We start from the raw sequence: 22,165 nt of genomic DNA on the forward strand, positions 1-22,165 counted from the left end.
CAGAATAAAATCCATAGTCTTTTCCTCATCTGTAATCTCCTGCATACCTGGTTCTTCACTCCTGTTTCCTACTCTCCTATTTGCTTCCTGACTTAACCATATCAGCTTTCTTGCTGTTCTGTCAGAAAGTTAAGGTCATTCCTCAGGGCCTTTAGAACTGCATTATGGGGCAGCGGGGGAGAGGGGACAGCTCACTCCTTTTTGTTCAGTCGAACTCAAAATTTACCTTGTCAGGAAGTATTTCCTTGACCACTGTAACTAAACTGTGGCTTCTCTTTAATCCCTAAGTGACTGCCTATCCTGTGAACTGGTTTCCTGTTTTCCATATATGTGTGTATATATATATATGTGTGTGTGTGTGTGTGTATATATATATATATATATATATATATATAATTGCCTGAAACTGCATATTTGTTAATGGTCTCTTCCCCCATTAGAATGTAAACTCTGTGAGGGTAAGAATTTTGTCTTGTGTACTACTGTGTTCTTCCAGCATAAACACATTCACAGGTTGTTTGTCAAGACTGGAAGTGTATTACTGACATCTGATACACACACACCACACACACCCCTCCCAGGTGACATTTGGCAATGTCTAGAGATAGATTGTTTGTCATGACCAGAAGTGTCCTATTGACATCTGATAGACACCACACACACACAGGTGACATTTGGCAGTGTCTACTGACATCTGATACACAGACACCACACACACACGTGACATTTGGCAGTGTCTACTGACATCTGAGATACACAGACAACACACACATACACACACACACCCCTCCCAGGTGACATTTGGCAATGTCTGCTGACATCTGATACACACACACTCTCCAAGGTGACATTTGGTAGTGTCTAGAGATATATTGTTTGTCATGACCAGGAGTGTGCTACTGCCATCTGATAGGTAGAGGCCAGGGATGCTGCTAAATATCTTACAATGTATAGGATTATCCCGTACAACAAGGAATTCTCCAGCCTGAAGTGTTAATCATGTTGAGATCCTTTAATGTCACGAATAACTTTTAACAGAAATAGAAATATAGAATAAGTTATTATATTAGATATGCTAAACATGTTTAATGATTAGTTTCACGTGAGAGCTCTCCCGTACTCTGTCTCTCCAAACCACAGTAAAATACCTGACATGGTCTTCTTTGTATTGTGCTGAAACAAAAGTTATTTTTTCTCACAGTTAAAGAGATCTTGTTGAAATAACTTATTAATTCAAGTGCCTGCTCTTAATATTACTTGAGATGGGAAATCATGAGGACTGGTCATCACCTTACAGTAAATGGCAAAGCCAGCTGACAGAGTCAGATGATGTCCCTTATCATTAAAAATGAATTCTCTAAAAAGAACTATAAATACCCTAAATTACTGTTAAACTTCCTTAATGGCATTTAAACAATCTTCTTAAATTCTTTGTAGAAGTATTCTATATTTTTAAGGATGTAATGTGTCAAACACATTTCTGGCCATATAGTAATCCATTCAAAAGCCTAGTTTGTTTTATATTTTAAAAATTTGTGAATTCCTATTACCCAGTCACTGTAAATTTCTATCATCCTTTTCCATACTTTGAGTTTTGAAAGTCTTAAAATGTATAACACTTAATTTTAATGAGGTTAATTAAGTAGAAGGTTGTTGCAACTCCTACATTATTCTTTCTCCTTTTGTAGGAAGAATATCTTTTTTAAATTCATGTTCCTCAAAGATGCATTATCAGTTTGAATAAAACTGAAGTTTCTGTAGCATACACGATGCTGTAAGATGTTGGAATATAAGATAAATTTGATCCTGGCCCTAAATGAAATTCTAATCTAATGGAAAATAATATTAAATTCTCTGATACAGATATATATACAATATAGTAGGAACACAGAGCCAGAGTGGAAAATAGTTCCATTTATAGAGATCAGAAGCTTTAAGTAGCTTAGTATGGAAAGATTATAGAGTGCTGCTCAGTGATTTGGTATGACATGATGAGAAATGAAATCTCAAGAGGACGGTGAGGCTTTATAATAGAGTAGCAAAATATTGTTTATAAGGTGATACAGGGACCTTCCTAGGAAGTTAGAAGGATGCAGTAGGGATGGATGGATTTTATAGATGTGGAGTAGACTAAAGAACCTTATGGCCAATTAGAATAGATCTATCATACAAAGAGTGGCAAGAATGCATCAGTAGAAATAAAAAATAGTTTCTTTATACTAGTTGACTTTTACAAATGTATGCCTTTTTAGGAAATAATGAAGGAGAAATTTAGACCTTTATTTTTGTTAAGTGGCAACTCAGTTTACATTTGGCATAAATAAATTAAGTTTTCCACTGGTTGGTATTAAAGGGTTGTCAGTTCAGTTCAGTTCAGTCGCGTCTGAGTCTTTGCGACCCCAAAAATCGCAGCACGCCAGGCCTCCCTGTCCATCACCAACTCCCGGAGTTCACTCAGACTCACGTCCATCCAGTCAGCGACGCCATCCAGCCATCTCATCCTCTGTCATCCCCTTCTCCTGCCCCCAATCCCTCCCAGCTTCAGAGTCTTTTCCAGTGAGTCAACTCTTCGCATGAGGTGGCCAAAGTACTGGAGTTTCAGCTTTAGCATCATTCCTTCCAAAGAACACCCAGGGCTGATCTCCTTCAGAATGGACTGGTTGGATCTCCTTGTAGTCCAAGGGACTCTCAAGAGTCTTCATCAACACCACAGTTCAAAGCATCAATTCTTCAGCACTCAGCCTTCTTCACAGTCCATACGTGACCAGTGGAAAAACCATAGCCTTGACTAGACGGACCTTGGTCGGCAAAGTAATGTCTCTGCTTTTGAATATGCTATCTAGGTTGGTCATAACTTTTCTTCCAAGGAATAAGTGTCTTTTAATTTCATGGCTGCAGTCACCATGTGCAGTGATTTTGGAACCCCAAAAATAAAGTCTGACACTGTTTCCACTGTTCCCCATCTATTTCCCATGAAGTGATGGGATCAGATGCCATGATCTTCATTTTCTGTGTTGAGCTTTAAGCCAGTTTTTTCACTCTCCACTTTCACTTTCATCAAGAGGCTTTTTAGTTCCTCTTCACTTTCTGCCATAAGGGTGGTGTCATCTGCATATCTGAGCTTATTGATATTTCTCCCAGCAGTCTTGATTCCAGCTTGTGTTTCTTCCAGTCCAGCATTTCTCATGATGTACTCTGCATAGAAGTTAAATAAGCAGGGTGACAATATCAGCCTTGACATATTCCTTTTCCTATTTGAAACCAGTCTGTTGTTCCATGTCCAGTTCTAACTGCTGCTTCCTGACCTGCATACAGATTTCTCAAGAGGCAGGTCAGGTGGTCTGGTATTCCCATCTCTTTCAGAATTTTCCACAGTTTGTTGTGAGCCACACAGTCAAAGGCTTTGGCATAGTCAATAAAGCAGAAATAGATGTTTTTCTGGAAACCTCTTGCTTTTTCCATGATCCAGCGGATGTTGGCAATTTGATCTCTGGTTCCTCTGCCTTTCCTAAAACCAGCTTGAACATCAGGGAGTTCACGGTTCACATATTGCTGAAGCCTGGCTTGGAGAATTTTGAGCATTACTTCACTAGCGTGTGAGATGAGTGCAATTGTGCGGTAGTTTGAGCATTCTTTGGCATTGCCTTTCTTTGGGATTGGAATGAAAACTGACCTTTTCCAGTCCTGTGTCTACTGCTGAGTTTTCCAAATTTGCTGGCATATTGAGTACAGCACTTTCTCACAACATCATCTTTGAGGATTTGAAGTAGCTCCACTGGAATTCCATCACCTCCACTAGCTTTGTTGTGATGCTTTCTAAGGCCCACTTGACTTCACATTCCGGGATGTCTGGCTCTAGATGAATGATCACACCATCGTGATTATCTTGGTCGTGAAGCTCTTTTTCGTACAGTTCTTCTGTGTATTCCTGCCACCTTCTTAATATCTTCTGCTTCCATTAGGTCCATACTATATCTGTCCTTTATTGAGCCCATCTTTGCATGAAATGTTCCCTTGGTAGCTCTAATTTTCTTGAAGAGATCTCTCATCTTTCCCATTCTGTTGTTTTCCTCTATTTCTTTGCACTGATCACTGAAGAAGGCTTTCTTATCTCTCCTTGCTATTCTTTGGAACTCTGCATTCAGATGCTTATATCTTTCCTTTTCTCCTTTGTTTTTCGCCTCTCTTCTTTTCACAGCTATTTGTAAGCCCTCCTCAGACAGCCATTTTGCTTTTTTGCATTTCTTTGTCATGGGGATGGTCTTGATTCCTGTCTCCTGTACGACATCACGAACCTCATTCCATAGTTCATCAGGTACTCTATCTGTCAGCTCTAGGCCCTTAAATCTATTTCTCACTTCCACTGTATAATCATAAGGGATTTGATTTAGGTCGTACCTGAATGGTCTAGCGGTTTTCTCTACTTTCTTCAATTTAAGTCTGAATTTGGTAATAAGGAGTTCATGATCTAACCCACAGTCAGCTCCTGGTCTTGTTTTTGTTGACTGTATAGAGCTTCTCCATCTTTGGCTGCAAAGAACATAATCAGTCTGATTTTGATGTTGACCATCTGGTGATGTCCATGTGTAGTCTTCTCGTGTTGTTGGAAGAGGGTTGTAATAGGTATTAATAATAAGTAGATAAAGATAGACTCTTTATTTTGCTAATCAGTTTTAGTTGGTGATGGCCACTTTACTTCTGAAGAGCAGTTACTTCATCATTTCTAAGCATTTCCTTTATTCTTAGGCTTCATGTGCAGGAGTTGATGCCAAATTTTTTAGTAGCTCGGTTCAGTTTAGTTGCTCAGTTGTGTCCAAGTCTTTGTGACCCCACTGACTGCAGCGTGACAAGCCTCCCTGTCCATCACCAACTCCCAGAGCTTGCTCAAACTCATGTCCATCGAGTCAGTGATGCCATCCAACCGTCTGATCCTCTGTCATCCCCTTCTCCTGCCTTCAATCTTTCCTAGCATCAGGGTCTTTTCCAGTGCGTCAGCTCTTCACATCAGGTGGCCAAAGTACTGGAGTTTCAGCTTCAGCAGCAGTCCTTCCAATGAATATTCAGGACTGATTCCCTTTAGGATTGACTGGTTGGATCTCCTTGCAGTCCAAGGGACTCTCAAGAGTCTTCTCCAACACCACAGTTCAGAAGCATCAATTCTTAAGACGCTCAGCTTTCTTTACGATCCAACTCTCACATCCATACATGACTACTGGAAAAACCATAGCTTTGACTAGATGGACCTTTGTTGGCAAAGAAACATCTCTGCTTTTTAATATGCTATTTAGGTTGTTCATAGCTTTTCTTCCACGATGCAAGCATCTTTTAATTTCATGGCTGCAGTCAGCATCTGCAGTGATTTTGGCGCCCAGAAAAATTAAGTCTGTCACTGTTTCCATTGTTTTCCTGTCTATTTACCATGAAGTATTGGGACGGGATGCCATAATCTTAGTTTTTTGAATGTTGACTTTTAAGCCACCTTATTTCACTCCCTTTTACCTTCAGCACCTTTTTTCACTCCCTTTTACCTTCATCAACAGGCTCTTTAGATCCTCTTCACTTTCTGCCATGAGGGTAGTATCATCAGCATATCTGAGGTTGCTGATTTTTCTCCTGGCAAACTTGATTCCAGCTTGTGCTTCATCCAGCACGGAATTTTATAGTAGCCACTTAAAAGCAAAATTCCTTTTCTGATTTGTTAGAATTTAATTGGAGGAGAGAGAGGTTGGGTGAAGCTTAGAGTATCGCACATATAAGATATACACATCTGTGACAGATATCTTTATTTTCTTTTTGTGTCTAATTAATTTTAGTTTCTTTGTTAATGATAACATCTATTTTAGAATAGTGGCTTAAGACCTTGTAAATATTTTTTAAAAGCCACTTAAGACCTTGTAAATTTTTAAAATTTCTGCCAAGAAACATTACAGTTGCTCTTTGACATATTTTTTCAAGAGTTTAGTTTTAGTAGAATTTGTGACAGCTTAAAATAATCTGCTATTCTGATTCACAAGGAATCTTTCTAAACCCTGAACAAAGAGCTGTATTTGAGCATAGTTCTTATCATGATGTCTTGGTCAGTATAAGGATACATCAGGATATCTTAACCATAATGTCCATTAGTAGAATTAGCTTTTATGTTGTTTCAGTGGTATATCAGATTTTTATTGTATGTATATACTTATTATAATGCATTATTTGATCTCCAAAAGATTTTACTTTGCTTCATAGAAAGATGTCTATGATGAAGTAAACTTGCTTTGATTTACTGTATTCTAAGATCTTTTAAGTTTTTTTCTTTTTAAGGTTTTTTTCTTCCTTATTTGATATCTTACTTTAATGCAATACAGCTATACTTTGACAGCTAGTTTGACTCAGTTTAAGGATTGGTTCTGAATATTGGAGATGGTATTAGAAAAGGTACTATTAACTTTTTGAGATTTATTCAATTTATTCATTAACAATTCTTGAATTATAGCTTACCTCTTTTTATAATTGCTAGTTCTAAAATACTGTTACATCTTGTCTGAAAGAATTTCTTTTGAATAAAGACATAAAACCATAAGCTGTAAGCCATGTTAAATTCTCTACAAATACTTGTTAGGGTAGTGTGCTGCTTTGTCATAGTGAAAAGAAGGAGATGCAGTTAATTAATAAAAGTAATTTTGGTTTGCTTTGGGCATTACAAAGGTTCCTGTTCATGGTTGTACCTAATCATTCTTTCCCAGTTTGTCTGTATTTGCTTTTATATCTGACTGAAATTATCTCTGTAGTTAACAATCTGGCTTTATGTGAAAGTTCCTTTTAGAAAAGGCGAGGTGTGTTTTTCCTGTTCACAGAAGTGTCTGTATACTTTATAATTGGATAGTGATGAAATGCTAACTTCAGTTTTTAATCTGGCATATCTTTAAAAAAATCACAGTTTTTATTTTATCAGTTTTAAATATAGAAGGATGTATAATGTAAATAATTTACATTTTTCATTTATTGTGACTTGATACTCTTGATATCATTGACTTCATTTCAATTCTTTGCTGTGAGAACCATTCAATAAAATAACAAAAAGTTGTCTTTAGGTATTGCATTTGGTTTACTCATTTTTATTCCTAAAAGAGCCCTGTGCAGTAGGATTTTTCTTTTTAATGTTACTGCCCACTAGCTTAACAACTACTTACGTGAACAGTGTGGCAGTTTTTATGCTTCTGCCAGAGGACAACTTAATATGAAAATAGTTGTTTTATTCACCTCAACACAGAGTAGTCTTTCAGGTTAGTGACTGGGGATGGAGGGGTAGGTTCTCATACTTTCCCCCTATGAATAGTTATGTGTATTTGCATATTTAAAGTCTTCCCTGTCCTAACCCTGCCACTATTGGACCATTTCTTCCAACATAATTTTCACATCCAAGTTAGCACACCCTCTGGTTCCTATTTCATGACTTTAAGTATTAAATAAGAAAACACATGTCAAAGTAGATAGGAATACTATTTTAATGATTTATGTTGGTATCTGATAGACATTTCAGGAAACATTTAGCATCTAATATGGTGAGATAGAAAAGTTCTCTTAAGAAATAAATGCTTATTTATAGAACAGAACCATTCTAATGGATAACTGTAAAGCATACACCCCATTGACAGTTGGGTTAGCACTATGTTCCTATGGAAAAAGGTTTTGTATATTTGAGATTTCAGTTTGAGGATAAATCTGAGGCACATTGAGATAGTAGTGACATATATCATATTTGATAGCATTGTGAGAAAATGTCAGTTATTTTGATTATTTCAAACCTTAGTTTATAGGGTATAGAGTCTAGTGCTGGACATTAGTGAATAGATTAGCTAGCTATGATAGCTCTGTCATTCAGATAGTTTATAAACTAGCAAATACCTCATTGATTCCAAACCTTATTTCTCTTATGTTTTTTTTGTCTTAATATCCAGGACAGACAAGTAGCAGCAGTATTATCACTTTCTGACAAATAAAGGTGATTTACTTCAAAGTACAACATACTGTATCTTAGAATTATTAATGCAAACACAGTATCTCAATCCTCTGTGGCTTTTAGGTTTCATGTATTAATTTAGCAAGTATTTATGAGCACTTATTATGTCCCAGGCACTCCTCTAGGCATTTGGGATAGTTCAGTAAACAGAGACAAAATCCCTGACATTTAGAGGCTTATAGTCTAGTGGAGTGACAGACAACCGTGAGCGTAAGCAAATTACATAGTATGTTAAGAGAGAAATGCTGTGGAGAGAAACGTAAACCCAGGTAAGGGGGATCAATGTTGAGATAGTGGATTTATTTTAAATAAAGTCTCATAAATAGGTGACATGACTTGAAGGAAGTGAGGGAGTTGATCATGCAGATATTTGGAGGAAGAATGTTCCAGAGAAAAAGAACAGTCAAGAGTGTGTTGACCTGTTGAGGAACATCAAGGAAGCCCTTGAAAGAACAGTGAGAGAGGGAGGAATAGAATAGTAGAAGATGAAGTTGAAGGGAAAAGGGAAGACAGGTCATGGAAAGCTTTGATAGGATATTATAAGGACTTTGTTTTTTACTCAGTTTTTATAGTTATTGCAGGATTTTAAGGATTATCTGACTAGAAGCCGGGCTGCCATTGTAACGGTAGTGTGGAAATCTCAACTTTGCAAGCCATAGAGAAAATGAATTCAGGAGTCTAAAAGTGTCATACAAACCAAAAATGAGTCATTTCTCTATTCACACTCACCAAGCACCTTGGTCTTCAGACATGTAAAAGTCCTAATGATTTCCAGGGTTTTGTGATGCGATCAGCTTGTGACTTCCTTTGCTAAGCCTTAGATTTCACTTTTTTCTCGTCTCTGTTTCTAGTAGTTCATCTTTCTAACTTCAGTGTTGTCTTCTTGCCTATTCTGTTGTCCTTTGTCATTTTATTTGATATTTTAGGAGAGTATAGAGAATACTTTTATCATTCATGAAGTAGAACCAGAAGACTAATAACTTATTTTCCAATGTGTTTAGTAAAAACCTCTGAGATAACTTGTGCTGTAACTCCACTTGACATTATAAAAGTTTTGCTAGAATTATTTACAGTTGGCAAATAATACAGTAGAAAATTGTTGATTTCATGAAATACAAATCAGCCTTTTAAACTTTTTAAACTTAAAGTGTATCCACTCATGGCAATAGGAAAAGGATAATCACTTTCACTGTATAAAAGTGTAAAGGTATAAACTGTATAGAATTAGACAAATTATATAAAGGTATTATATAAAGATATAAATTGTATAAAAGTTCAATAATCTCACTGTTGAGTGCAAATTTTGAGAGTTCCTTTGCTGAAGTAGTTTAGATATGAATCCCTTTCAAGTGATTGAATTTGTACAGGTTAGTGCACTTGAGTATTTGGGAACGGAGTGGATTACCAAAAGACAACACATTTGGGTGAAAGACTGTGAGACCAGGATTTTAACTCCATTTCTTTGTTGCTGAATTTGAGACTTCAGTAAATCACAAAACCTTTCTATGCCTGTTTCTTCATTTGTAAAATGGAGGATTGCAAGTTAGATCATCTCTAAATAATTCTTTTTTTTTTTAAGAAAATAATTCTGAAAACTTTGATACTTAGTCACTTTAGAAATTTTTATGCTTTTATGGAGAATATAATTAATTTTTCTAATTTTATTTTTTAATGCAGGTTAATGGTGCAATGTAAGAAACCTTTAAAAGTTTCTGATGAATTAGTGCAGCAATATCAAATTAAAAATCAGTATCTTTCAGCAATAGCATCTGATTCAGAACAAGAACCTAAAATTGATCCATATGCATTCGTTGAAGGAGATGAGGAATTCCTTTTTCCTGATAAGAAAGATAGACAAAATAATGAAAGAGAAGCTGGAAAAAAACACAAGGTGAGTAAGAGAAAGTACACCAAAGCGTCACTAATGTTTTGTAGCTCTGCATATGGTACCACAATTCTCATTTTAAAAAAAGATTCATCATTTTAACTTAGAAAAACATTTCTTAAGAATAGGTTAATCAGGCACATTGTACAAAATTTAAGAGCTTATATGGATTTGAAATTATCACTAGATCTGATGATAATGAATAGATCTTTATTACAAAAGTTTTGAGATTAGAGAAAAAGGACATTAATTTCTGTTATATTGAAATCAGAACACTTAGGTTGATAAACTGCTTTGATTCTGAGTAAAACTATGCTGTAAGTGAATTAACAGTTTTCAAAAATGCAGTAAAATACACATGACTGTGTTTATAAAATACATGATATTTTGAATATGTGACCCAAGAAGTAAAGTCTTAAGTTAATAAAGTGTTTTTAAAATTTTTTAAATCAAATATTTAGCACAAGATAACTCTGCTAGAGAAGAGTTTTACCTTAAACACAGAATTGGAAATTGAAGGCTATAAAATTACAAAAAGGACCCAGTAATATGTTTAATTCAAAGAATTCATTTCACAAAGTTTTGCTTAGCCTTTTTGTGTGCCAGGTACTTGACATTTTGTTTTTTTGTAAATATGAAAACAAGTAGCTGGGAAGGTAATAGATTCTGTAGAAAGAACATGGACTTTGAAATTTGACAGATTTAGTTTGAAATCCCATCTCCACTACTTATCAGTTGTATTTCCTGTGTTATCTATAGAAGTATTTTTCGTCTGTAAAGTGAACATACTTACTTATCCTGTAGGTTAGTTGTGAGAGTTATTGATAATGTCTGTAGAACACCCAGCAGAATGATCAGTACAGCAGTTCAATTCAGTTGCTCAGTTGTGTCCGACTCTTTGCGACCCCATGGACTGCAGCATGCCAGGCCTCCCTGTCCATCATCAACTCCTGGAGTTTACTCAAACTCATGTCCATCGAGTCGTTGATGCCATTCAACCATCTCATCCTCTGTTGTCCCCTTCTCCTCCCACCTTCAATCTTTCCCGGCATCAGGGTCTGTTTAAATGAGTCAGTTCTTTGCATCAGGTGGCCAAAGTATTGGAGTTCAGCTTCAGCATCAGTCCTTCCTGTGAGTATTCAGAACTGATTTCCTTTAGGATGGACTGTTTGGATCAATACATAGCTACTCAAGAATTGGTATATTTTATTATTGGTAAAATATGTATTTCAATCTAATATGTGATATTGTATGCAGGTAGAAGATGGGCCATCTAGTGTTACAGTGTTATCACATGAAGAAGATGCTATGTCATTATTTAGTCCCTCTATCAAGCAAGGTAAACTTTTATTTTCCCGTCAAAATACTGCATTCCAGGATTGTTGCTTTAAAGTATATCTGATATTCTTGGACTTTTAGTATTCCTTTTTGCATAATTCATGTTTCATATAAAGGGACTAATCTTTTTAATGATGGATTTTAAGGAGAAGGAGGCTTAGGTGATAGAAATTCTGTTTTGAATTGTGGAGCTTCTTTCCTGTGTTTAACAAATAAAAATAACTCCCTGTAAAAGAAGGAGATAGGATAAGATCATTTCCTAAGATCCCTCTCAGTTATAAAAACTCAGTTTATGAATTAGACTTTACTGTAATTTGGTTGTCCTTTTCTCCCCCTTCACCCAAGTTAGAACAGTTATTGCTGAGGTCCTTAAATTGACATAGTTTTCTAGCCCTGTTCTCAGCACTGGAGGTATACTGAAGACTCCACTTTGAAAGCGTCTGTTTTGTCCTCCTTGTAAGTAGAAAAGAGAGACGGGTTGTATTGTTTCTTTTACAAGATCTGTTTAACTTTTGATGGAGGCAAAATAAATTGTTCTTTGGTATGTGTCTGTGAGGGACAGTTTTGTTTTAGCATTTGGAGTAAATAAGGGAGGATCCATCAGACTTTTTGTAACCAAAAACGAAATAAGAAAAAATGTCCATCTAAATAAAGAAGAGATGATGGTCTTTCATGAAATAAATTTAATGGTCAGTGGTTCTAAGTATCTTGGTGAGTTAACTATTTAGGTTTTTTAGTCTTATTTACCTGCCTTAGGATAAAGGGACTGTGTAATTATGCCTATGGTGTGGTTTTTTCAAAATGTGGACCATCTGCCACTGAGCATCTTTTGAAGTGAAACTTGGGAATCTTGGTGTTTAATAAGTATTCCAGATGACTTTTACACACTAAAATTTCAGAACTACTGCTTTAGTTGGAGAGTGACTTTAATCTTTCTGAAAGGGAGGGTTGTTTCAAGTCATTTAACCATCCTGAGGATGCTTTGGAAGGTTTATACACCAACTGCTTCTTTTTTTTCCTTGTGTGGGAATGCAAGTGGAATATAACTTTTCCTTTGTATGTTTATTTTCTCTAAAGTAATATTTTTTCACTAAAACTGGGGAGAAAAGCAAAAAGGAAAATAAAATTTTAAAACTGAAATGAAACTTAACTAAGAGGTACTTAAGTGAGTACTTAAGTTCCTGTCACTGGGCAAAAGTGATTTATCCATTAATGCATTCTCTCACGTTTAATTCTTGTCATACTATTAGTGCTGGAATTGGAATTCAAATTAAAATAGTCTCTCTGACATAACTAGAGAACTTAATTATTCTGTGCTTCCTTTATGTTTCAGAAAGAGAAACTAAAAATGTCTGTTTAATTCTGTTGTCCTTACAGTTTTATTTGATGCGTTATTAGTGTAGGTTGCTTAGCTATGTTATCGGTTATATAACCTGAGCTTCCTGTATATGGTGAGCTTCCTTGGGAAGGTATCACCATATATTTACAATTTTTATTTCTGTGAAAAAAATCTGTGGATTTTAAGCAAATCAGAATTTCTTATTGCATAATACCCTTATAAATGTAAATGTACATTTCTAGGTTAAATAAATAGAATAATACTTATTTGGTCAGTAGTAGAATTTTTTATTTTGTTTTTCTAATTGCCATATGTAGATGCTCCCCGCCCTGCTGGTCATGCCCGACCTCCATCAACCAGTTTGATTTATGACTCAGACCTGGCTGTCTCTTATACTGACCTTGATAATCTTTTTAATTCTGATGAAGATGAACTGACAGTAAGTATCCTTATTAATGATTACAATTAAAATTTATTTTCCTCAATTTTATAAAAGTTTTTCTTTAGAAGTGATATGTGATTTGAATACTATGTTTTAGCCCTGAACAATAGGAAGTGTTTTGAAATAAAATTTCTCTAATTGGTATTCTGTTTTTAACCTCATATTTGAGGTGGTGGTTTTTTTTTTTTTTTTTTTTTTTGGCTTCACTGTGCTGCTTGCGGGATCTTTGTTCCTCAACCAGGGATTGAACCCAGGCCCTTGGCAGTGAAAGTGCAGAGTCCTAACCACTAGACCACGAGAGAGTTCCCTAAGCATTCCATATATAATGTCACCTATAAACTTTAAGGGTTTTTTTTTTTCCCATTATTTTTTATGTTTGAAGGACATGTATAATTAAGCTTAATTTGATCTCAGCCATATGTTCCTTTTCTGCAGTCCTTAGAAAGCAGAATTAGTTACCTAATCTTTGATCCTGTAATTTTAGAAATGACCCAAGAATTGACTCAATCAGAGAATAAATAATTAACATTGAAGTTATATGCATTGTCAATTTATTCAGGAATTTGTTTGGTACCACAGTTATTATTATAAGACATCTATATACTATAGTAGTGAAAGAGGAAGAAAAAGTAATATTTAATCTTTAACACCCATTTGCAGAGAAAGGTGAAGATAAAATAAATTAAAGCTTAAAATGAGAGTCCCTAGAATGTGAAATGGCAACCCATGCCAGTATTCTTGCCTGGAGAATTCCATGGACAAAGGAGCCTGGCAGGCTATAGTCCATGGGGTCACCAAGAGTCAGACATGACTGAGCGACTATCACTCAGAATTGAAATCTCTGGGAAATTAATAAATTGAGCATTACATTATAAAAGGGAATTCCTTTTTCATCTGTATAAAAGTAGCTTGGAAACGTCTACTGTACATTTGGTCTCTTCAAATAAGTGATACAATGCAGATATCACTATATATAAACTTCTACTCCACATCCCATAATATAGTGTATTTTAGGTAAATATATATAGGGAAGCCCTGGTGGCTCAGCAGTAAAGAATCTGCCTGCCAATTCAGGAGACACGTGGGTTTGATCCCTGGGTCGGGAAGGTCCCCTAGAGAAGGAAATGACAGCCACCTCCAGTATTCTTGCCTGGGAAACCCTGTGAATAGAGAGCCTGGCAGGCTACAGTGTATGGAGTCACAAAGAGTCGGACAAGACTTGGAGACTAACGGCAGTCCCTGAGCACTCCGATACTTCTGTGCTTTCTCCCTGCTGCTGCTGCTCATTTGTCAGTGTTGCTAACGCTGATAGCTTAGTTCCTGGTATCCTGTTAGGCACTTGGTTTTACGAACCAAATTGTCAGCCCTAACAACACTGATGACAGATTGGAGATTTTAAGACTTGTTTTGTTCAATGTATTAAAACTTGCCTTTAGTTAGGGATCCTATTGCTTTGTCGTACAAGATCTTTCTGAAGTTTTGCTTAGTTTAACCTTTTGTAGCATATTTGTAGGGGCAAGATTATTAGGAAAGATAAAAATGTAAAAGGAATTTGGAGAGGTTATTGATTATATAGGAATCTTTAATGTCTTTTATTTAAAGAGACAAATGCTTTATAAGTATCTTTTACTAAGAGGCAGTTCCCAAATTCTGTAAATTTTATTATTTTTTTGTTATTTTAATAGGTTTTAATGTATTTTGAAAGTAATGGTTGTTTTCATGAAGGAACTTTTTCCTCTCTCTGTTAATTTGGAGTATTATTATAATCATTAGAGAAACTAATCTGGTTTATTGATACCTAAAATTTTTTTATGTCCTTAAAATGCATCTAGTAGATATTTGGCTATGACACAAATGGGCTCTACTTTCAAGTTACATACAAATGATTACTATCTTGATCACACTGGATTTAAATTTCAGAGAAATATGTATGTATGTGTGTGTGTGTTTTTTTAATAGCCTGGATCTAAAAAATCAGCGAATGGATCAGATGATAAATCCAGCTGCAAGGAATCAAAGACAGGAAATCTGGACCCCTTATCTTGCATAAGTAAGCTTACCAAATATATATTCCAGATAAATCTGCAAACTTTTAATCTCAATAATGTTTCCCATCCCTTTGTTTTATACACAAAATAACTTTTTAGTCTTATGTTAAAATGTGTATTTTATTAAATATAGGCACTGCAGATCTTCATAAAATGTATCCTACACCACCATCGTTGGAACAACATATTATGGGATTTTCCCCAATGAATATGAATAATAAAGAATATGGTAGTATGGATACAACACCTGGAGGAACTGTTCTAGAAGGAAATAGTTCTAGTATTGGAGCACAGTTCAAAATTGAGGTTGATGAAGGATTCTGTAGCCCAAAACCTTCTGAAATTAAAGTAAGTATTTTATTTTTCTAGAAAAATAATTCATTTCTACATTTTATATAGAATTGGTTTATTGCTATATTCAAAAATCCTTTCATAATGAAAGAGTAGAATTATATTTACATTTTATTATTCTGTTTAAAAAAGGAAAAAAAGGTTAGAGTTACTTTGTTTTGTTTTGTTTTTTCCCCTTGAAAGACAAGATGCTGAAAATCATGTTCTTTATATTATAGGATTTTTCTTATGTGTATAAGCCTGAAAATTGTCAGGTTCTAGTGGGATGTTCCATGTTTGCACCTCTAAAAACTCTACCAAGCCAGTGTCTGCCTCCTATCAAATTGCCAGAAGAGTGTATTTACCGTCAGAGCTGGACTGTTGGAAAGTTAGAATTGCTTTCTTCAGGGCCTACAATGCCATTCATCAAAGAAGGGTATGATTTAAATTTATGTTATTGGTATAGGATATGAACACTTGTGTAGCTTCAATTTTTTTTTAATAATTAACACCTAATATATTGGTATCTGGAAAAAGATACTGGTTTTTGAAAATTTTTAAAATTATTTTCTGATTAATAGCTTATAATGGTGTTTGGTACTGTTAAAGTATTGAAACACAAAAGATGAGAAAACTTAGTATTTGGAAGCATCTTTTGTTTTGGTCTGAAATTCTAATCACACTTATTTGTATATTTGCCATATTTCACACACTTTTTATATTTAAGTATCTCTGAAATTGGGTTGTCTAATTGGTAACATCTTAAAATTGCCACTGTCCTTTTCTACCCATAAACATCTCTAAAATCAGGGTTTTTTTTTTAAACAATTAGTGGCATCTTAGAATCAATGAAGTATGAGTATTTCTAGTACAAGAACTGTAGAGATAGTAATCATGGATATATAGATGTGGAACAGTGTATACAAATTTTATTTATAATAGAAATAATTAGTTGGATTTCACCACACAACAATCACCTGGGGTGGATATATTAACCAAACATATATTTTAATTGTACTTAACAATTTTTGTGTTTTCATAATTTTCAGTGTTACTGAAAAATACTTGGGACATTTTTAGTTGTATTTCACATTACTAATATGTTCCTTTATGTATGTTTTTTATTTTCTTTTCCCCTGATGACGCTAGTGATGGAAGTACTATGGATCAAGAATACGGCCCTGCTTATACGCCTCAAACTCACACTTCCTTTGGGATGCCTCCTAGCAGTGCACCTCCTAGCAACAGTGGAGCAGGAATTCTTCCTTCTCCGTCTACCCCTAGGTTTCCAACTCCAAGGACCCCAAGGACTCCAAGGACTCCTCGTGGAGCTGGTGGACCGGCTAGTGCTCAAGGTTCAGTCAAATATGAAAATTCAGACTTATATTCACCAGCCTCCACCCCATCCACCTGCAGACCCCTTAATTCTGTTGAACCTGCAACTGTTCCTTCCATCCCTGAAGCACACAGTCTTTATGTAAACCTCATTCTTTCAGAATCAGTTATGAATTTGTTTAAAGACTGTAACTTTGATAGTTGCTGTATCTGTGTTTGCAACATGAATATCAAGGGTGCCGATGTTGGAGTTTACATTCCAGATCCAACACAGGAAGCACAGTATCGGTGTACCTGTGGCTTCAGTGCTGTCATGAACAGGAAGTTTGGAAACAATTCAGGATTATTTCTAGAAGATGAACTAGACATCATAGGACGCAACACAGAATGTGGCAAAGAAGCAGAAAAACGTTTTGAAGCTCTCAGGGCTACTTCTGCTGAACATGTTAATGGAGGACTAAAGGAATCCGAAAAATTGCCTGATGAATTGATACTATTGCTACAAGATCAGTGCACTAATTTATTTTCGCCTTTTGGAGCTGCAGACCAAGATCCCTTTCCCAAAATTGGTGTAACTAACAATTGGGTACGTGTTGAAGAGCGGGACTGTTGCAATGACTGCTACCTTGCATTAGAACATGGGCGTCAGTTCATGGATAACATGTCAGGAGGCAAAGTTGATGAAGCACTTGTGAAAAGTTCATGCTTACACCCCTGGTCCAAAAGAAATGGTAAGTATGCTAATGAAGTAATTTTTCCTCTCTATTTTGTTTCAGTTGTATGACTTTTCTTTCTTAAAAAAAGGTAATAAAGACAGTTTCCCATTTAGCTAATAGAGACACTTAAATTTGCACTTAAAACTCCTTCAAGAATGACACTTTTAAAGAAAGAACTTCCGAGTAGTTTAGTTTAATTTCAGCAACAAAAGTATGGTTATTACAAGTCTGTAATTATGTGCTTGTGTAGGAGTATAAAAGGTACTTTGCACATGTTAATTAACAGAAAAATATTGGTTGTCTGCTTTGTTCAGAATTCTTTCACTCATTACATATTTATTGAGCAACTAGTATGTGCCAGGGACTGTTGTTTTATAAACTACAATATTAAAGCAAACATATTTCCTACCCTTTCTGAGCCTATAAGACTCAAAATAACAAATTTAAGTGAAAGTATTATATGGTATCAGATAGTGACAGCTGCTTTGAAGGAAAAGCAGGGAAAGAAGTGGAAAAAGGCAGGACAGAAATGTGTTACTTTAGAGGTATGTTTTGAAAAGATACTACTGAGGGACAGCATTTGAGCAAAGACCTACCTAGAATGGGGGAATGTAAGCTGTGTGGCTAAACGAGAGAAGTGTTTTCAGACAGTGCAAAGACCGTAGTAGTGTGCTTAATGTTTGAGAAACAGGAAAGAGGCACTGTTGTTGGAATGAGCTGGGTGATGGGAGGACTGGTAGCACCAGTGTCATGTGGAGTCTTATGGCCCATGTTTAACTGTGGCCTTTATGGTTTATTCCAAGATGACTAGGACAGTTTTGAGCAAAAAAGTAAGATGATCCTTACTTACCCAAATGCGTATTTGGAAATACAAGTTTTAAATTGAGAGGAGTGGTTGGGGCTAGAGATTAACAAATTTTGTGTGTGTGTATTAGTAGTGTTTTGGGGCTTCCCAGTGATAGCTCAGTGGGTAAAGAATCCACCTACAGTGCAGGAGACATAAGAGATGTGAGTTCAGTCCCTGGATTGGGAAGATCCCTTGGAGGAGGAAATTGCAAGCCACTCTGGTATTTTCCAGGCATGGACAGCGGAGCCTGTTAGGGGGTCGCAACCCTTCCTCCATGGGGTCTCAAAGGGTCAGACATGACTGAGCATGTGACGCCTACATGGCCCCTGTCAGTGTTTTAGACTGTGGAGCTGCATGGAACAGCCTGGGGAGTGACTGCAGGTAGAGAAGTCTAAGGGTAGGACTCACGTTTAGAGAGAGAGAAGAAGAGGAGGGCCCAGGGTAGGAAATTAAGGAGGTAGGAAGAAGACCAAGGAAGTATGGTATACTGGTGGATTTAATGTATCTATAGATACAGATTTAATACATAGATTTTTAAAGTAGTAATTAAGAACATAGGCCATGGAACTGACTACTTGGGTTTGAAACGTGGCTCCATCACTATAATTTATGCCCTTGGGCAAATTATTTCATCTCTGTCTCAGTTTTTGGAAATAGTCAGTAATAGTATTTACCTCTTACAATGTTGAGAGAATGAAATGAGCTAATACAAATAAACAGAGACCATATAAAACAGAGTGCCTGACACAAAATAAGAATTCAGATATTTGCAGTAGTAACAGTAGTAATAATAACAAGAGTGGCATTAGTGGTATTCTGTTTTATTATTTGTTTTTAAGAACCAACTCATCTTCTTGTGATGAAAGGTCTCATCACAAGAAAATAGAATTTACAACTGTATTTGTTGGTGGATGTTAGCTGGACTTACTGTGGTGATCATTTTGCAATACATATGCATCATCATTTTGTACACCTGAAACTAATATTATGTCAATTATACCTCAAAAAAAGAAAAAAGCACTTACTTGCCAAGCAATAGAAAATGCACGATAATGCTCAAAATCCTTTAAGCTAGGCTTCAACAGCACGTGAACTGAGAACTTCCAGATGTACAAGCTGGATTTAGAAAAGGCAGAGGAACCAGAGATCAAATTACCAACATCTGTGGGATCATATAAAAAGCAAAAGAATTCCAGAAAAACATCTGCTTTATTGACTACGCTTAAGCCTTTGACTGTGTGGATCACAACAAACTGGAAAATTCTTCAAGAGATGGGAATGCCAGACCACCTTACCTGCCTCCAGAGAAACCTGTGTTCAAGTCAAGAAGCAACAGTTTAGAGTTGGACATGGAACAACAGACTGGTTCCAAATTGGGAAAGGAGTACATCAAGGCTGTATATTGTAACCCTGCTTATTTAACTTATATGCAGAGTTCAGTTCAGTTGCTCAGTCATGTCTGACTCTTTGCGACCCCATGAACTGCACCATGCCAGGCCTCCCTGTCCATCACCAACCCCCAGAGTTCACCCAAACCCATATCCATTGAGTTGGTGATACCATCCGACCATCTCATCCTCTGTCGTCCCCTTCTCCTGCCCTCAATCTTTCCCAGCATCAGGGTCTTTTCCAGTGAGTCAGCTCTTCGCATCAGGTGGCCAAAGTATTGGAGTTTCAGCTTTAGCATCAGTCCTTCCAATGATTGTTCAGGACTGATTTCCTTTAGGATGGACTGATTGGATCTCCTTGCAGTCCAAGGGACTCTCAAGAGTGTTCTCCAACACCACAGTTCAAAAGCATCAATTCTTCGGTGCTCAGCTTTCTTTATAGTCCAACTCTCACATCCTTACATGACCACTGGAAAAACCATAGCCTTGACTAGACGGACCTTTGTTGGCAAAGTAATGTCTCTGCTTTTCAATATGCTGTCTAGGTTGGTCATAACTTTGCTTCCAAGGAGTATGCATCTTTTAATTTCATGCCTGCAGTCAGCATCTGCAGTGGTTTTGGAGCCCCCCAAAATGAAGTCAGCCACTGTTTCCACTGTTTCCCATCTATTTGCCATGAAGTGATGGGACCAGATGTCATGATCTTCGTTTTGTGAATGTTGAGCTTTAAGCCAACTTTTCCACTCTCCTCTTCACCTTCATCAAGAAGCTCTTTACTTCTTCTTCACTTTCTGCCACAAAGGTGGTGTCATCTGCATATCTGAGGTATTATTTCTCCCGGCAATCTTGATTCCAGCCTGTGCTTCTTCCAGCCCAGCGTTTCTCATGATGTACTCTGCATTGAAGTTTAATAAGCAGGGTGACAATATACAGCCTTGACGTACTCCTTTTCCTATTTGGAACCAGTCTGTTGTTCCATGTCCAGTTCTAACTGTTGCTTCCTGACCTACATATAGGTTTCTCAAGAGGCAGGACAGGTGGTCTGGTATTCCCATCTCTTTCAGAATTTTCCACAGTTTGTTGTGATCCACACAGTCAAAGGCTTTGGCATAGTCAAGAAAGCAGAAACAAATACATGCAGAGTAGTACATCATGCAGAATCCCAGGCTGGATGAAACACAAGCTGAAATCAAGATTTCTGAGAGATATCAACAATCTCAGATAAGCAGATGACACCACCCTTATGGCAGAAAGTGAAGAGGAACTAAAGAGCCTCTTGATGAAGGTGATAGAGGAGAGTTTACTGGCTTAAAACTCAACATTCAAAAAATGAAGATCATGGCATTCGGTCCCATCACTTCATGGCAAATAGATGGGGAAACAGTGACAGACTATTTTCTTGGGCTCCAAAATCGCTGTAGAAGATGACTGCAGCCATGGAATTAAAAGACACTTGCTCCTTGGAAGACAAGCTATGACCTACCTAGACAGCATATTAAAAAGCAGAATACCACTTTGCTGACAAAAGTCCATAGAGTCAAAGGTATGGTTTTTTCCACTAGTCGTGTATAGATGTGAAAGTTTGACCGTAAAGAAGGCTGAGTGCTGAAGAACTGATGCTTTTGAATTGTGGTGCTGGAGAAGACTGTTCAGAGTCTCTTGAATAGCAAGGAGATCTAATCAGTCAGTCTTGAAGGAAATTAACCCTAAGTACTGATTGGACTTCTCTGGTGGCTCAGAAGGTAAAGCGTCTGTCTACAATGCGGGAGACCCGGGTTCGATCCCTGGGTTGGGAAGATCCCCTGGAGAAGAAATTGGCAATCCACTCCAGGACTATTACCTGGAAAATCCCATGGACAGAGGAGCCTGGTAGTCTACAGCCCATGGGGTCGCAAAGAGTCAGACACGACTGAGCGACTTCACTTCACTTCACTTCATTGAATGGAAAGACTGATGCTGAAGCTGAAGCTCCAGTACTTTTGCCACCTGATAAAAAGAGCTGACTCATTTGAAAAGACCCTGATGCTGAGAAAGATTGAAGGCAGGAGGTGAAGGGGGTGACAGAGGATGAGATGGTTGGATGACATCACTGAATCAATGGACATGAGTTTGAGCAAACTCTGGGAGATTGTGAAGGACAGGGAAGCCTGGCATGCTACAGTCCGTGGGGCTACAAAGAGTTGGACATGACTGAGCAACTGAACAACAGCAACAAATGGCAAATGCTAGGTTATTTACCTAATGAGCACTTTTCTTTATAACAATAAAGATTGATATAAACAGATAACTCTGTAGCCATAAAGATGAATTTTATCCTAAGAACTTACATTGAGAAAATAATTCAGAACAAAAAAATATATATTTCAGTTTAAAATTTCAATATAAACATGCTGTAAAACCTAAATTTTCAATCATGGAGTACTTTTTCATTAAATTATAACAGCTTCATTAAATAGTAGCAAGCTCTGATTTAATACATTAGTACCTTTGCC

General features: G+C 36.7%; 1 protein-coding gene across 1 annotated transcript in view; it reads left to right on the plus strand.

Annotated features, from left to right (window-relative positions):
* Positions 1–22,165, plus strand: part of MED13 (mediator complex subunit 13) — a 97,842-nt gene that overhangs the window by 45,291 nt on the left and 30,386 nt on the right. Inside the window, exons 10-16 of the mRNA XM_018064145.1 lie at positions 9,683–9,896; positions 11,148–11,229; positions 12,885–13,006; positions 14,969–15,059; positions 15,191–15,405; positions 15,627–15,823; positions 16,537–17,453. Coding sequence (XP_017919634.1) covers positions 9,683–9,896; positions 11,148–11,229; positions 12,885–13,006; positions 14,969–15,059; positions 15,191–15,405; positions 15,627–15,823; positions 16,537–17,453 — 1,838 coding nt within the window. The remainder of the gene's footprint in view (positions 1–9,682; positions 9,897–11,147; positions 11,230–12,884; positions 13,007–14,968; positions 15,060–15,190; positions 15,406–15,626; positions 15,824–16,536; positions 17,454–22,165) is intronic.

The sequence above is a fragment of the Capra hircus genome, chromosome 19 (genome assembly GCF_001704415.2).
Source record: "Capra hircus breed San Clemente chromosome 19, ASM170441v1, whole genome shotgun sequence".
NCBI lineage: Eukaryota > Metazoa > Chordata > Mammalia > Artiodactyla > Bovidae > Capra > Capra hircus.